Here is a 16,355-nt window from a genome sequence, read left to right as displayed (position 1 = left end):
GAGAGAGAGAGAGAGAGAGAGAGAGAGAGAGAGAGAGAGAGAGAGAGAGAGGACAAGACCCAGGTCACACTTTCGAAGAACGGTGTCGCGTCTCTCTCTTCGTCGGCAAAGCGTTTGGAAAAGTGAAACTGGAACTGAAAGGAGTGAGAGAGGGAATAATCTAGTATCATCCAAAGCAGTCTCATAAGCTGTTGCGAGTTTATATAATTGTAAGTCTTCGTTAGTGCTTAATCGTTTTTGATACTGTCATATTTTCCTTATTGGCCTTTACGGCTTTTTTTTTCATTATTGTAATTCCGCCGGTACGATCCCGGTGTCTGAGTTTGTAAACAATCGCTCGGCGCCGGTGGAATGAAAAAACGAATGTTTCCTGTATTGTTCTTGTTTGCTATTTTCTTTTGGTGCTAATTATCTTAAAGATTGCTTTAGGTTGGGAGAAGAGCCTCTTTGAACATTAGCAGACCACCAGTAGATATAGATATAGATCTAGATCTAGATCAGACTCTAGATCTAGATTCAGAGTTCAGGGAATTTTATCCTAATTTGATGTTTTGCAATTAGGAGGTTGCACCCCCCTTCTCTTTGTGTAGCCTATCTATTTCAAATGGTAGTGTCAAGTGCGCGGTGGCAATTGACAAAAATTGACTTTTTGTCAATTGCCACAGAGTAAGGTAAGATTGAAGAATAGCGGACCGACTTTGCCTATGTCTCAACCTTAGGAATTCATAATTTTCCCGTTTTTAATATCTCTCAGTGGAGAATCTGGGACCGGTAGATCTAGATCTAGATCTAGATATAGAATCTAGATTCTAGATCTAGAATCTAGATCTATTCATTGAAATTTTGTCAGGGGGGAGACCCCCCTGAAACCCCCCTCCCTCCTCCTCCACCCCAACCACCCGCCCCACCTACCCCACTTTCTCGCGCAATAATGTACGAGTGGTCCGGTATTCTTCAATCTTCCCCCGAGTAAATTGGAGCTCTTTTGCGTTGGTTCGTAGATCTAGATCTAGCTTTTTGTGGTCGAGTGCTCGGTGTTGTGCGTTCGCCTCTCTGTCCCTCTGTGTCTGTGTGTGTATGTGTGTGTCTTTTCCTGACCCCTGTCCCCCGATTTATGTTCCCCGATATATAACGTGAATTTCTGCTTGAGTTTGTGTGTGCGTTTGTAACCTTCTACTTCTAGAGTCTTGCCTGTGTTGGTTCTACACCAAAGTGTAGTGTAGGCTAAGGCTAGCCTAGATCTAGGCCTACGTCTCATTGAAAACACGCCAAGTTGGTACCGTAGCTCTATACTAGATGCTCGTCCAATGAAATTAGTTGAGAACAAATCGACCCATTAGACACACGTATAATGCTAAAGATAGTGTGGTTTTCAGACTTGACACCGCTTCACTTGGTGGCAATTGACACAAAAAAAAGTCAATTTTTGTCAATTGTCACTGCGTCACTTGGTGGCAATTGACGCTACCATTTCCAATAGTATTTGGTCATCAAGACTTCTGGATTTCTTCTCTGGATGTAAACAAATGGATCGTGGACTTTAACGAACGGAACTACAAGATCACCCTCAAATCTGCTGTCTCATGTCATAAGTCATAGTGGTCGCTCGTTACGGAAGTCCTCCCAAAATAATAGATAGCCTACTGATCTAGAATCTAGATCTAGGGCTTAGAATCTAGTTTGCGACAGTTTTTAGTTCCAAAAAAAGTATTCTCTGCAGGTGGTCTGCTATTCTTCAATTTTACTGGGAGAAATCTTACATGACCCTTGGTATCCAGTATGACGAAATAACTCGCTGACTACTGGGTCCTTTTCACCAGTCACAAGCTTTGATGATGACTGGCGTTTTTGGGAGTACAGTCGAACCTGCCTTAGCCTTTGGAATCTCCCCCTGCTCCCCCCTTGATATATTCCTCTCTAATTTCCTGTATAAAACGGAGACCTGTCCAACGCGGGGCACTCTTGTACAATTGCGGTCCCGTTTAGGGATACTCGCTTTTATCCCGCCAACGATTTCAGATTCTTCTAAATGATTACTTTTTGATGCGCGTTCAGCTGTATAGAAAAAACATGGTCCGAGTTTTGGTCAGTTCAACCCTAGTTGGCGTGACTGTCCTTCACCTTCAATAACTTAAAAACTATCGGCCCCAGAGATACGAAACTAAGCCTGAGTAGCTCAGGACTGGCCAAACAAGGGCACGAGACAGATCACGCGACGCGTGCATGATTTGTATAGCGGAAGAAAAAAACAACAAAGTTGATCACGCAGGCTTGCGAGAACTGCTGCGAGGGTCACGCAACTGTTGCGTGAACCGTCTGAAGTGAGTTAAGCAGTTGAAAGCTAGCCTATTTTCGTCATGATATAGATTCTAGATCTAGCTGGCTCTAGCCTGGCTAGAGTCGATTAAGCTTGGCTTAGAGGGAGGCTAGGTCTAGAATAAACATCTTTAGGGCCCCTTTAGGCGTGTAGTTCATTCACTGACAAACTGGCAGTTGAAACAACAGACGCTAGATCTGGGTCATGGTTGAACTGGCAGTTTGTCAAAGAGAAGTTCCATTTAGACGTACAGTTTTCTTTAACTCATTCGCTACGCCGAGCCATGGGGGGCGGTGCGGCTAAAGTGCCGTCAGTACGCTAAGCCGCCCCCGGCGGCTCGAGAACCGATCTTCAATTTTAGCTTGGATTCTTTCCAATCCACATATCCATGTTAAAATAAAGGTCATAATATAATGTTGACTTCCGAATCAAGCATTTCCACTGAAAATCGGAAATTTAGATTCAGTTTTGAAACGCGATTTCGTAGTTTATTCGACTTTGTTTTATCGCGATGCCAAAATTATAACCCGGACACCAGTCTTAGTAATTTTACACAACAAAATATATATCATAATTTTGCACACTAACGAAATGTAGGACTCTTTTTTATAATACTGATACGATTGGACTCAAATTGCCAATGCACTGTTATCGAGAAATCAATATTTTTGAGTGCTAGTAAATTGTCAAAATATTTTTTTCTCCCCAAAATTACTACTTTTTGATGAATTTACACAAAAAGCGCCACTTAAGACATGTAATAGGTTTATTCCAAATGCAATTCTGAATCATTCCATATAAGATAAGGGTGGTTTTTTTCTGTTTCTGATCGTTTGTCAAGATTATAAAAAAAAAATTTTTTTTTCAATATCGGATGTTATGTTCAAAATGTACAAATAATATTACGGAATGTAGGTAAATAACTGCAAACTTTTCAATATTTTCCAGTTCTGTATTCATTTATGGTTATTTTGATGTATCATTTGGCTAGGTGCAAAGATATTTTGGGAGCTTCATGAAAGATTATAAATTTGTTATTTTCAAATTTTATCCGCATCTGATCAAAAGTGTGTTGCATAATCGTCTCTTACAGGAACCAAAGTTGAAAAATACATAAGTAAACATTACAGATGTATTCTACAAACCATACTGAAAATGTTGGTATATAATACGTTGATATTTATTTGAATTTGTTGCCCCAAAGACCTTTTAACTGCCCACTAGTCATCATCTTTTTCGCCCTCCCGAAAAAAAATTCGCCCACAAGCCGAAAGTAATACGTAGCGAATGAGTTAATCCTTGAAGTTTCAGTCCTTGACAAAACACACAAACACACCCAAAAAAATGTCTTGGTAATCCGGCATTAAATCGTGTTCCCCGCTTGATTTTGACTAATTTTGGGTCGCTGATAGCGGAAATCTTATAATTTTTTATTTTATTTGACCAAAACTTGGGGACCAACTTTGATTTAGTTACTTTGAAGTCTTTCTGACTTTACTGAATACTAGTAACTCAACTGCATTCTCTAGGCTTATAGTTTTTCACCCGCCAGCAATGATTGATTGCCTTCAACTTTCCAGTAATACAAGGAACTTCCTCCCCTATCACACACACACACAACACACACACACTGGTCATAATTGCTGGATGCATTGATATTATGTCTGAAAGTAATAATAATAATAATAATAGATAGCATTTGCATAGCGCATATATCCCCGCTCAACAGCAGGCTCTATGCGCTTTACACTACATTATTACCCCAGCAGACCATAGAACACTCAGAAACATTCTCAGCTTCCCGGGAAGCATACAGTGCAAGCAGCCGATTAAGCGCTCAAACACTAACAAACTGACAAGATCTTTCGCTGTCTAAAGCCGGACACCCATTCCCACCTGGGTGAAGTGAGGAAAATTCGTGTAAAGTGCCTTTCCCAAAGACACAACGTCGGGTCCCTGACGGGATTCGAACCCACGACCTTACGGTTGCGAGTCCGAGTGCCTAACCACTAGGCCACCTACGCCACTATTGACACACTATCATATGCACTTTTTTTCTACTAGATATCTAATCAAACGGCGTCAATCTCATATAAATGGGTCCCCATGACGTCCATGGGTCCCTATAATATAATATAATATAAATATAAAAGTAAGAACTTGAGGCAGTGTTCAATTTACACGAAGCTACAGCGAGCACCTAGCACACCTGTGATTGGCCCAAATATAGATGACGTATTTCCGCCTTCTATTTTTGTCGTCTTCCGGGGCTTCCCTCGCCAGTTGACTAGATCACATGGTAATGGGCACCCCGTTTTAGCGTGCGATGGGCTACGTCACTAGGTTCCATGACCGACTGCTTGGGCTGTGTGTGTGCGCTTGTGTGTGTGTACAACTTTGAGGAGAAGGTAAATTTATGGAACGAGAATTACTGAGATTGTAATTTATTAAAAAAGACTAGCTTGGCCCCCTTTCGATGAAAGGAATGATCGGTGCATTAACATCAACTGAAAGTCTTTGGCCTACTGTATTTACACTCCACTGGAGTGGAGTAATAAATCTTGAGAGATGCAAAAAAGTTAGGTCTAGATCTATACTCTCAGAACAAAATGCGCCTCATGAAATATGTCTCTTCCTGCACTTCCGTTGTGAAGGGCAGCTACGCAGATGTTTCGTTTCTCAGTGAAATAATCACAAAGGCCAAAGAAGGACGGGAACTTTTTGTAAAATATATTTTTCTTAATTCAGGAAATTTGTAAATAAAAAAACGGGCTCCGTCATGGGGACCTATCTATCTTTTTGCAGGTACTTGCCAACTTTCAACTCTGCAGCTGTCGTAGGTTTATGGGAAAAGTGACAAACGTTTTTCCAAGTTGCCAAATATATAATAGATGTCTGTAGATGTAAATTAGTATTCATTAGTAAGACATGCTGCTTTTCTCATTTTTTCTAATTGATTATCTTTCTGATATTTCTTCAGGTTCGGAGGGAAGACGACAGAGATGGCTGTGCATCCCAATCACACAATTTACATCAACAATTTAAATGAGAAGATAAAGAAAGATGGTAAGTTTTAAAAATCTGAGGTCTTATTTGTTTTTAAAGGAAAGATAATAAAATAAAGAGACAATTTCAAGAATTTGCTGTTTATTGTCAAGGACGGTTCCGCAAACATGTTAAAATTAAATGCAAGTTGCTAGGCAACAACAATTTCATGACTCTTGAGTCGTTTTCTATGCAAAATAACCACAATTGACAAGTGTGCTTCATATTTTCAAGCATAATTAACATTTACTGACAAACTGACTTGCTTTAGATAGGGTGTGTTTCTGAAATCTGGTGATTTATGTGGACGGTTTTTTTTTTCTTCAAGGGAAAATATGGTTTAATTTCTCTCTTTAAGGGAACAATGCATAGTTTTGCGAGTGCTTTGTATGAATACAATAATTGCTGTGTCTTCCCCGTTTTGCTCATAAATTGTTTTTATGTGTCTGTTTATTCTTTGGATTTTTTTCCCCCTACAGAGCTCAAGAAGTCCTTGTACGCAATTTTCTCACAGTTTGGACAAATCCTGGACATTGTTGCCTTAAAAACGTTCAAAATGCGGGGTCAAGCCTTTGTCATCTTCAAGGAAATCAACAGTGCTGCCAATGCTTTGCGGTCTATGCAAGGCTTTCCATTTTATGATAAACCTATGGTAGGTAGACTCATTAGCTCCTTTGTTGATTCATCTCTTTCATGCTTTCTGTGTCTCTCTCTCTTTCGCAGTATCACTTTTCTTTTTCTTTTTTTTTGACCTGGCTTTTCACTTTATATCCTGAACTGTCAACAGCCATAGCCACTTTTTTGGTCTTCTGTCGATTTATTTGCATTTTGAGTTATATTGCTTGCTCTTGCCGTTTAAAAGACGTTACAAGTTTTTAATACGGTATGTATGTTTTACAGCTTCTGAAGTTTGTGAATGGTGACTGGTGTGAAATCTGTTTCAAAACGAAACATTTTCATTGTGTGTAATTGATGCAGTAATAAGCAATAGACTTGTGGTGAAAGCTTAATAAATATCTCCTCGAAGTTTGCTCTGCGCGCTTTCTTTTAGGAACTGTTTACTTCATAAACAAGTTCCTGTCTTTAAATTTTCTGCTTTCCCCATTGTACTTTTACTGAGAGTGTGGGGTTCAATGAGATGAAAGTATTTGTTTGAGTTCTTTGATGGAATGAAAATATGAGTTTTAATTCTTTACTCTTATTTTTTTTCTCCAGAGAATACAATTTTCAAAGAAAGATTCAGAAGTCATCGCCAAGATGAAGGGGACGTATGTGGAGCAACCCAAACGCAGCAGAGACAAACACGAGGATGAGGGTGGCAAGAGGAAGAAACGATCCAAGTAAGATACTGTTGAATTTTGAAGTAATAATATGTTGTTTCTGCCATTAGTTAATTTGTATAATATGGTTTAGATCTATGTCTGTGTAGGTCTTTTTTATTGGTCTATTTACTTTGTCTTTGACTGTTTAACCTTTTTTTTTTCGCTCCCGAGGCTCAGAAGTCACTTGTGGTTTCTGTTACCAGATCCGACTTCTTTCATTTTTATCTATTCATGTAGCTTCCATTCCATTTGTTTATCTCACACATAGTCTATGACCTTTTTTCAATTTAATTTTCAAATATATTTTACTCAGGGCTCAAGCAAATGTGGAACAAAACCAAGCACCAGTGTCACAGGGACCTCCTCCTCAGATTGCAGCCAGACGTAAGTTACACTGTTGTTTTTTTTGGTATCAGATGTACAGTCAAACTCGAATATAACAGGACAGACGAGACCTGCAGTTTTTCCCTGTTATAAGAGAGTCCTGTTTTAATATAACCGTTATCAAGGGAAACTACCAGTATCATTGCACCTTCAGCTTACTGTATATATTCGAGTACCGCAGGTCCTTTTCCAGTGGGCTGTTTTGCTGACACACTGAGACAGGATCAATCAGTGACCAGGGGGGGGGTTGAAAGTTTGTGTTTAGGCAAGCGATTATACAAACAGCTTGAAACAAATGTTGATAATTTGACAGATCGAAAGTTAGTTCCTGTGCTACAAGATCATTGTTATATTCCAAGTCTGCGCAAATTGAAACCTGTTATAGCCAGGTTCATATTATTATTTACACTTATTGTAGGTACCACAAACCCAAATTTCAAAGTGCTTTGATCAAACTTCTGTTTGTTGCATCATAAAGAACTATGCAAACCATGAACTTTGGTGTTTGAATTATAGAAATCGGACAATAAATAAAAAAATGACAGGCGTTTGAAATTTGTGGACGTCGTAAATTTTTGGCAACTTTAAAATCACGTTAAAAAGTGCGATTTTGTGAGTTCACAGAAAATATATTCAGGTACATAAAGTGTGTATTATCATTTGTTTCAACAGGTGCCAGTATAAATTATGCAAAATACCAAGATGAGGACAATCAGAGTTTAAATTAAGCCAATACAGAGACTTGAAATTGGAAAAAAATTACTCCTTGATGCATAATGTTAATTCAAAAATGCTAAAAAGACTGATTTCAGATATCAATAAAATAGAAAGTTATTGCTGAAAAGAAATGAAACTTACAGAACATTTTTGCCCAATTTTTTTCAGAGTTCTGGCACTTCAATTTAATCAGTTATGGAACCACAAAAACGGGAAAACTGCCAATTGTGCGTTATAAACAGAAAATCACATCACGGTACACATGGCTTAAACACTTTTCAGAATAAAATCACCTAAAATCATGGTAAATGTCTGAAACTTTCCATGCCAATGTACTTTTGGACCAGGAATCCATTTCTGTTATCATTTCTGTGATAACATGAAGCATTACAATGATACGAGGTTAGATAAAAGAAAAAATAAGAAATTATTCGGCATAATTTCAACAAAATCATCTATAACTTCTATAGAACAACAAGAAAGACGCCCAAAAGCTCCATTCCTATGTGGTTTTGGGCCAGGAATCCATTTCTGCAATCAAATCTGAGATAAAATGCGGCATTAATAAAGTAAATATTCAACAATGACAGATCAGATACACAAACACACACAAAAACTCCTCAGTTCTAATTACTTTTTTTTAATTGGAAAGAATCTCCAAACAATTTTTTTCAAAAATAAAAAAAATCGGGCAGAAGCTCCCGCCCGGGCAGAGCCCATTTTCGTTTCAAGACGATTATTTTTTTCCAAAAATAAAAAAATTGTGCAGAAGCTCCCGCATGGGCAGAGCCCATTTTCAAATCAAACCAAGGCCAGGACAATTGGGGAGAGGGTGGAGGAGACACAAGTTAGATCTGCAACAAAGTTCAAATTCCCCATGGCTCATTACTCTAAAAAAATTGGGTCTATTCAGGAATAGATCTAGCAATTCTAAAGGTACCGACTTATTTGATAATCACGAATTATTATGAATGAAGCTCTCGAGTAGGAGAGTCCATTTTCAGCAGTAAACCAGCCTCTGACAGTTGTATAAAAAAATAATTCAATTGGTGTCGGTACTTGTTTCATGAGTCTAAATAGATATATCCAGTCTGTGGGAGAGCCACTGGGAAAACCAGAAAAATAATAAATTATATGAAATTAAACCCAGACTAGAACAGCGAAATCCTTCGGATCTCTCCAGAAGAGACGAAGTCATTTTTACTCGATTGCGCATCGGACACACGGCCCTGACCCACAAATACCTCCTACGGGGAGAGGAGAAGCCGTTCTGTGTCGGATGCGACACAGATTTTACCATTAGACACATTTTAACAGAATGTCTAGACTTTGGAGAGATCCGAAGGAAATATTATAAATGCAAGAAATTGCAGGATATTTTCTCCGTCGTTGTTCCCAGCAGAATTTAAAATTTTATAAAGGCCATTGGCCTTTATGGCGAGTTGTAAAGTGAATCTGATATTATTTAAAATTTTTATTGTTACTTAAAAGTTGTTTTAGATCACAAATGTATTTACACCGAATTTGAATATTTTAACTTTTTAGCATTTTAAAGTAAATTAGTTACCAGTCGTGAAGTGAACTTTCGCAGAGGCGAACAACTTGTGTTTCGCGCGCTCATATGACCTTAGCAGTTGCGAGCGCCGTAAAACCTTATACTACTACTACTAAAATAGATATATTGGCTAAAAGAAAACAATTAAATGAATTAGTTATCAAAGACTTTGTCAGATATTCACGATATTCAAGAGAATATATTCATTCATCAATGAACAAATGCCAGCTGCACCCCCTTCACAGACGAATTCATCAAGCTTGCTATGATCTTTAAAAAGAGGTCACCATTACGGAATCATCGATAGAATGAAATGGTCACGTGACCAGAAAAAAACCACCAATTTTAATGACTAAAAACAAATTGATTTAGATTTCACCATATTTTCAAGAAATTTAAGCTTCTTATCTTTCTATCCAAACCAGATTTACAACAATACTGGGTACTGAATTAATTACAGGGCGCTCTGAATGAGACCACCCGTTCGCATGTTTGCGATCTCGGCTTCAAGCCCTAGCTAGATCTAGGTCAGGCAAAGGTTGATGACTTTATGAAGAACTATGTAACACTATAACAATCTAATTAACAAAATCAACTTACCACACATCTCCTGAATATCCCTATCCATGATTGGAAGCACAATGCAGCCCTTAATATGCACTTATGTACGTGAATAGAGCGTAATCGAAAATATGTAGTAGTGCACGTAAAGAATTCTTCGCCATTGCTGAATCAAGCGCGTCGCCAGAGATGGGACCAGCATGTGTGTTTACAAAAACAAGCGGCGCTAAACGGCTGCCAGACCAATCGTAGTCATTTTTGCACACGATTCCCTTGACATGTTCTACTATTGAGTAGACCAGGGTTCTTTCTACCAATCATTGGTCAGACTTGGAGATTTCCATTCTAAAAATAGGTTCCAAAACTCCCGATATTTCTGGGTCAACAATTAACTTTAGCAACAAGCGCTTGGTACCGGGTGAAAGCTTATTCAAAGCTCGTTCTTGCACTTTTTGTTTCATGACGATAGCAGTTATAGCCGCGTAGCGCGAAGGCTTTTTATGAGGCACCCTAAATTTTTGTCGCCGTGGCCGGCATGAAAAATGACGCGAAAAACGCATTCCCGTGCATTTCGGTGACCCTTTTAGATAGCTTACTATACAATATCTCGTTCCTTGCCGTCCTCAATAGTTTGATTTTAGCTAAAAACAATAGTTGAACTGACTTAGTTCGAAACGGGGTGAAGATTGGTGTCAAATTAGAAGAGTTATGGTTGATTAAAAATGACCAAATTTCTAGCTTCCTACACGCTTTCAACTGCGCAGAGGCGGGGGTTTGTGGTACCTACTTATTGAGAAAAAAAAATAAATGGGGATTTAATTTATCACTGTTATATATCCAAGTTCCTGTAATAATAGGCTGTTATAAATGGACTGAACTGTATTACTCACAGGATTTTGCTCAATATTATTTTTTATAAACCTGTACGTTAGGTATGGCATAATGTTCAGTTTTAGACCTACTCTCCTCTGTCTGTGTGAAGCTTCTACGTAGTAATGTTTTTAGGAGGTGGGACTTTTTAATTTCACATTCAGCTCTGGTCAGAGGAGACTGTTCAGTAGAGAGGCCTTTGTATTAGTTGTTGTCAGTTTTTATATATTTGGTGTTTAAATTGGTTAATTTCACTTCCTTTTTTATTTTGCTTGTTATTTGACAATAGCTGCTAGTCAAAGTAAAAATATAGACCAATAAGAGTCATTTTTGGAACACAGGTATGTGCATAAGGGGTGATAATGATGGCTGCCTTTTTTATGAACTGTTAAACTTGGTCTAATGGCCGCTTGTCAAGAAAAACACTTCTCCTCTTGTGTTTTTTTAATGTATTTTAATTGCGCTATCCAAAATGACTTAACTGTCTATGGCGACTGTTTTTCTCCTCGGATATTGGGTAGTTTCTCACAGGTTCGACTGTTTATTTATTTTATGTCTATGTTGTTGTTGTTATCGATCCAGCAACAGCTGGGCTCTCGCCCTTCTGTCCAATGATCCAATGCTATGTAGTGATAAACGCAAGTTTTGCTGCAGTACATCTATTTAACCTCTTGTCCCATTTTCCCCCATTCCAGCACCCCCACAGCTGAACCCTCCCGTCCCTGTTGCTCCCGTGGGTATGCCCGCCCCAGTGGCAGCCCCGCCTGCTGTGAGCGCCATCCCCGAACAGCCACCCAACCAGATCCTGTTCATCACCAACCTGCCCGAAGAGACCAACGAGATGATGTTGTCCATGTTGTTCAATCAGTACGTTGACGCAATGCCTTTTTCTTACCGTCATAACACTATTTGCCTCAATTTTTTATTTTCTCTCAGGTTTTTAGTTCTTGGTGCGGTGAAAGTGTTCATTACTTGTTTAATATAACAGGGTTTTGTTTGATGTATTAAGTTGTGGGTTACAGGGACATGTTCATTATTCCTGGGGTTGTTTTGTGTAAGTATTGGTGTTTTTTTTTAGATTTTCTCAGAACAAAACAAAAATGACATCAACTGTGTTGTGACCTTATTGTTTTAAAACCTTTAACTAAATGTGGAGGGGAATAATAGTTAGATCTTTAGTAACAAAAAAAGCCCCTCTGTAAATGATGATGAGGGCATAAGGAAGACTTGTCTCTAATTTTTTTCTATTGAGAGTACCTCTCCTTTTTGTTTTGGCTGCACTTATTTGCCAGTGTTGATGGACAACACAACATAGCTCAAAGAAATTGTATTTGCCTATGTGAAGCCAGTTTACCTTCCTTTTTCCCGGCCAGTACTGGTGGGACAATGTGTTGTGATTAGTGTCCCTGCTAACAATTTCTTCATAGAGGGTTATATCTTGATTGTGTTGCTCTTTTTTGAAGTGTTAGAAGTCTACTGTTTTTGTTGAGCCTCTTCACAAAAAGGGTGAATGTTCCTCATTGTGGTTGGTTGGCAGGTGCTCTGGTGTGGTTTGCTCCTTTTCTTTCAAACATCTATCATCCTTATCTCCCCTCCTTCTATTTTGTGTTTGTTACTCCCTTGTAACACCTCTAATCTTCGGCACTTATAATTTTATATGACTTTATTGTGTTACATGTGCTGTAAATCTCTTACTAAAACTAAAAATTAAAAGCACACTGTTTCTAGCTCTGACTATTTGTCTTCGCACTCAAACGCAAAATGTTTTGGTTAATTATTGAACAAAAAGATTTACAAGGTTTACAGATGTTTACCCCTCAATATAGATGCTTAACTCACTTGCGACTGGGCCCTTTCACCAGTCACAAGCGTTGAAGACTGGCGTTTTTGGGGGTATTTCAATAAATCACCACAACTCTCAGAATTACCCTATTGTAATTATTTTTTGACACAGTAAAGTAACAGTCAAGCTTAATCTAATACAAAAAACTAAAGTTATCTAAGTCTAGTTCTTTAATTTGTATGATTTTTTAAAAATTGGCATGAATTTGATTTTCCGAAAAATTTCCAGAGATGTGACAAGTAGAATGAAATTCACTACAACAACAAAAATAAAAGTTCAAAGTGTTCTGGTTTGATTTGTATACATGTGCGAGTGTTTGGTGAAAATATAAAAGCTGGTCTGTGCATTGATTCAGACCAATACACTGAATTACATGAGACAGATGTACGGCACGACGTTGTGATTTCGTTGCGCGAAAAACAACACCGGTACTAGTGCTAGATCTAGCCCTAGAACTACGACTCGGGCCGTGTTCGGGTACATATCCAGGATCCTAACTATCAGACACATCATATTCTGAGACACTAGAACTAGTAAAACGCACAGAAGTATAGAAAACGGCGAAATTATGTGATTCTTGTTCATGCGACTTCTTCGACCGTTACTACGACGCGACTGTCGGATTACTATCAGCTGTATAGAAAAAAACAAAGCGCGAGTTCCGGTCTGTTCAACCCCAGTTGGGGTCACTGTCCTTCACCTGCAATAACTTAAAAACTACCGACCCCAGAGATACGAAACGAAGTCTAAGTAGCTCAGGCTTGGCCAAACAAGGGTACGAGGTGGGTCTCGCGATCCGTGCGTGATTTGTAGAGCGGAAAAAAAATTCCCAAGTTCGTCACGCAGGGCTTGTGAGACCCGTCGCGAGCGTCGCGGCGGGGGTCACACAACTGTTGTGTGACCCGTCTGAAGTGAGTTAAGCTATATTTACATTGCTTACTTTTCTTTGCCCGTTTTTTTTGCTTTAACCTTTTTGTTGATGTTTCTTTGACTTTTTGTCTGTCTGCATCCACTTGTGTAATATTCCTTTTACATGAAACAATTAAAGATGCTCGTAACTAGTACAGGAGTGGTAACTGCAATAGATTTAGTCAGCTTAGCTTATTTTAATTCTTACTTCTTCGCAATGTCGATACTTTGTGTAGAGAGTCTAGGATGTGGCTCAAGTTTCGAAAATATTGTGTTGATTTTTTAGGGTTTCTGTATTTTGGAAAATGCTTCATGAATATTTTTTTTTCTTCTTGTGAAGGTTCCCTGGGTTCAAAGAGGTGCGTTTGGTGCCAGGCCGACACGACATCGCCTTTGTGGAGTTTGAGACAGATGTACAGGCCGGAGCAGCTAAAGATGCCCTACAGAGCTTCAAGATTACACCCACAAATGCAATGAAAATTACTTTTGCCAAGAAATAAACATGGTAAATCTTCACTCATCCATGTAAACTGATAAAAGGTTAAATACATCTGTCATTTCTGTGGTGGTTTTACTGTTTTGGATCTATAACTTTGAGCAAATTGATCCCAATAAATATTTCTTTATCTTTAGTTCCTCTACTCTGTGGTGTTGGTTCTTGTGCTGTAAACTGACACCAGGAGTGCCCAGTTGAGTAAATTATCCATTATGGGGGATCTGAAAAAAGGATTTCAATTTAACTAAAACTCCGTCGCCATATTGTGATTGTCATTGTTGATTCACAGTGCTCTTATATAGTGGTTTGTTGGAGAGGGTCACGACTATTTCTCAGTTTTTCTGTGGATGGTTGAAGGGTTCTGTTTCTGTACCAATTCTGTTTTATTTGTCTGCTCCTCTCTGAACACTAAATGGTTGTTTTGTCGATATGTGTATCTTTACTCCAACCTAATCTTTTCTGTCCGTTACTGTTTATGCTTTTTCCAACGAGGCATTGTGTGGATGGGATTCTCATCTAAATTAAACACATTCTTCTGTAGTCTGGACCACCATCTTGTATGTAAAGAGTGTTTGATTAGAAAAGGTTGTATCATGTGCTGGTTCGCTGCTATACTTGTGTTCTTTTGTATGTGTCCTGTGTTAAACATCAAATCTTTTTTTGTGATCATGTCCTTCATTACCATCATCTCTACTCATACCACCCACAGGCAGAATCCCAGTAAAGGTGTGTTGGTTTGATTGTTTCAGGTGTATCATTTACGCTCTCACCGACTCTCAGAGAGCTGAAGTCGGGACATGATGCTCCTGTTATGTTTCATGTCCACCTTACTACAGGTAATGCCAAATGATTTTGTGCAACAACATCCGCATGGGCTGTGGGCAGCCTTGCACTCCCGTCTGATCGTGCCGAGTGCGTGTGGTGTGAGTGGTGCAAGTGTTTGTGTGTGGTGTGATTGCGGGAAGATGTGTAGCAGTATGATTATCAAAGGCATCCTACATCTGTATTAATCTGCAGGGCTAGACATTTTGTTTGACCATGTTTTCATACAGTCTAACCTTACTGTTGATTGGAGCACATCAAGCTCTCTACCAGGGAGATTTAGTCAGGCTATGAAGATGAAAAGCTTCGGTTATTTGTATGTTCCAAACTTCAACGGCCATCCCTCTGTGGTTCTTTAAAATGTTCTCACCCTTCCTTGAGAGATTTCCACCCAGCTCAATTTCCTGTTGGCAGACATGAAGCTCTGTCTCTGAAATAACTTTTTAGATAGGTCTACGAAACTATTCACTGCTATTGAGGCTCTCTCCCCCCAGATCTTTTGTGACAAAAAAAATAGAAGCGAGTGTGGTGCTGTCGATATTCAGGAAAGTAATGTCTTATTTTTCTTAGCCTCTTATAGAGGAATGGTTGTAGGCCTGGCTCCTCTCAAGTGTAATGTCAACATACAAAATCAATAGAGTTGTATGATGCCTTTGTAGAAGTTTGTTTCCTCGTTTTCTTCTGTTATTGTGAGTAAGAGACGGCATGATCGGACATTGCACCCCCTGCTGTTCCCACGGCTTTGCACACATGTGGAATTGTTCTTTGGAATGAGCTGTTCTTATGTTTTTATGGAATAAAATTGTACCAATTTTATGCAGTAGTAGTGTCATTTTTTTGGTCTTTTGTTGTGTACAATGTGGTATTTTGAGTACTTGTGGTCGGCAGGATCTTTCTACATTTTCATTACCATGAGTCATGTGAAATTTTCATAGTCGGAAGTTCTTATGGAAGAAAAGTGTCTTGTCTTACGTGACTGATTTGTCCAGACACAATCCGTGCTGAAGTGTCTTTAGGCCATTCCGGGGGGCGGGGGGCAATTAACATCTTGAGTTCTTATGCGCAGCAGAATTGTAATTGTAAATGGGCTGATTCATCAATGTCACGCTCATCACAACTGTGCCTAAACTGCAACAAGGAACTGCTGCTTTTTCTTTCCTAATCCTTACTAACGTCATAACTAATCCTTTCTATCGTCATTTTTCCTCTACTTCTTTTGTATGTTTGTCACACTCTTGTGATCCGCAACGTCCGGGGTGCCTTGATAGTCGAAGCAGACTTTGTTCTGTTGAAGCTAAAGATGTGAGCAGAGTAAGTCTGATTCCCTGTAAGGACTTCTCTGTTGACATACACTACTTGGTGCTCATATGACCTTATGCAGTTGAGAGCGCCGTAAAACCTCTACTAAAAAAAAAGTAGATTGCTTGGGTTTTCATACCACTGGTTCTGTCGGGGCAACAGGAGGGTTCGATGTACAATATCTTTTTTTAAAGTAAGTTTTATGGCACTTTCAA

The 16,355-nt window shown here is 39.0% G+C and overlaps 1 protein-coding gene across 2 annotated transcripts; it reads left to right on the top strand.

Moving 5' to 3' along the window:
- The first annotated feature begins 68 nt into the window (after nt 1-68).
- LOC101858643 (U1 small nuclear ribonucleoprotein A) lies at nt 69-15,657 on the top strand. 2 transcript variants are annotated; one of them, XM_005101926.3, is made up of 8 exons: nt 69-209; nt 5,298-5,383; nt 5,842-6,014; nt 6,578-6,702; nt 6,998-7,068; nt 11,467-11,638; nt 13,864-14,028; nt 14,769-15,657. In XM_005101926.3, exons 2-7 carry the CDS (start codon nt 5,320-5,322, stop codon nt 14,021-14,023), a joined length of 765 nt encoding a protein of 254 aa, XP_005101983.1. In that variant the 5' UTR covers nt 69-209; nt 5,298-5,319; the 3' UTR covers nt 14,024-14,028; nt 14,769-15,657. The 2 variants fall into 2 exon arrangements, with proteins under 2 accessions (XP_005101983.1, XP_005101982.1); XM_005101925.3 differs by having other exon boundaries at nt 13,864-15,657.
- The last annotated feature ends 698 nt before the right edge of the window (nt 15,658-16,355 follow it).

The sequence above is a fragment of the Aplysia californica genome, unplaced genomic scaffold, assembly GCF_000002075.1.
Source record: "Aplysia californica isolate F4 #8 unplaced genomic scaffold, AplCal3.0 scaffold00304, whole genome shotgun sequence".
Classification (NCBI taxonomy): domain Eukaryota; kingdom Metazoa; phylum Mollusca; class Gastropoda; order Aplysiida; family Aplysiidae; genus Aplysia; species Aplysia californica.
This window is presented reverse-complemented; position numbering and strand designations above follow the sequence as displayed.

Bases quoted from the DNA above. Each gene is read 5' to 3' on its own strand.
- LOC101858643 (XM_005101926.3), top strand. From the start codon at position 5,320: ATGGCTGTGCATCCCAATCACACAATTTACATCAACAATTTAAATGAG. The intron at 6,703-6,997 runs GTAAGATACTGT...TATTTTACTCAG, and splicing joins AAGAGGAAGAAACGATCCAA to GGCTCAAGCAAATGTGGAAC. The intron at 7,069-11,466 runs GTAAGTTACACT...CCCCCATTCCAG, and splicing joins TCCTCAGATTGCAGCCAGAC to CACCCCCACAGCTGAACCCT.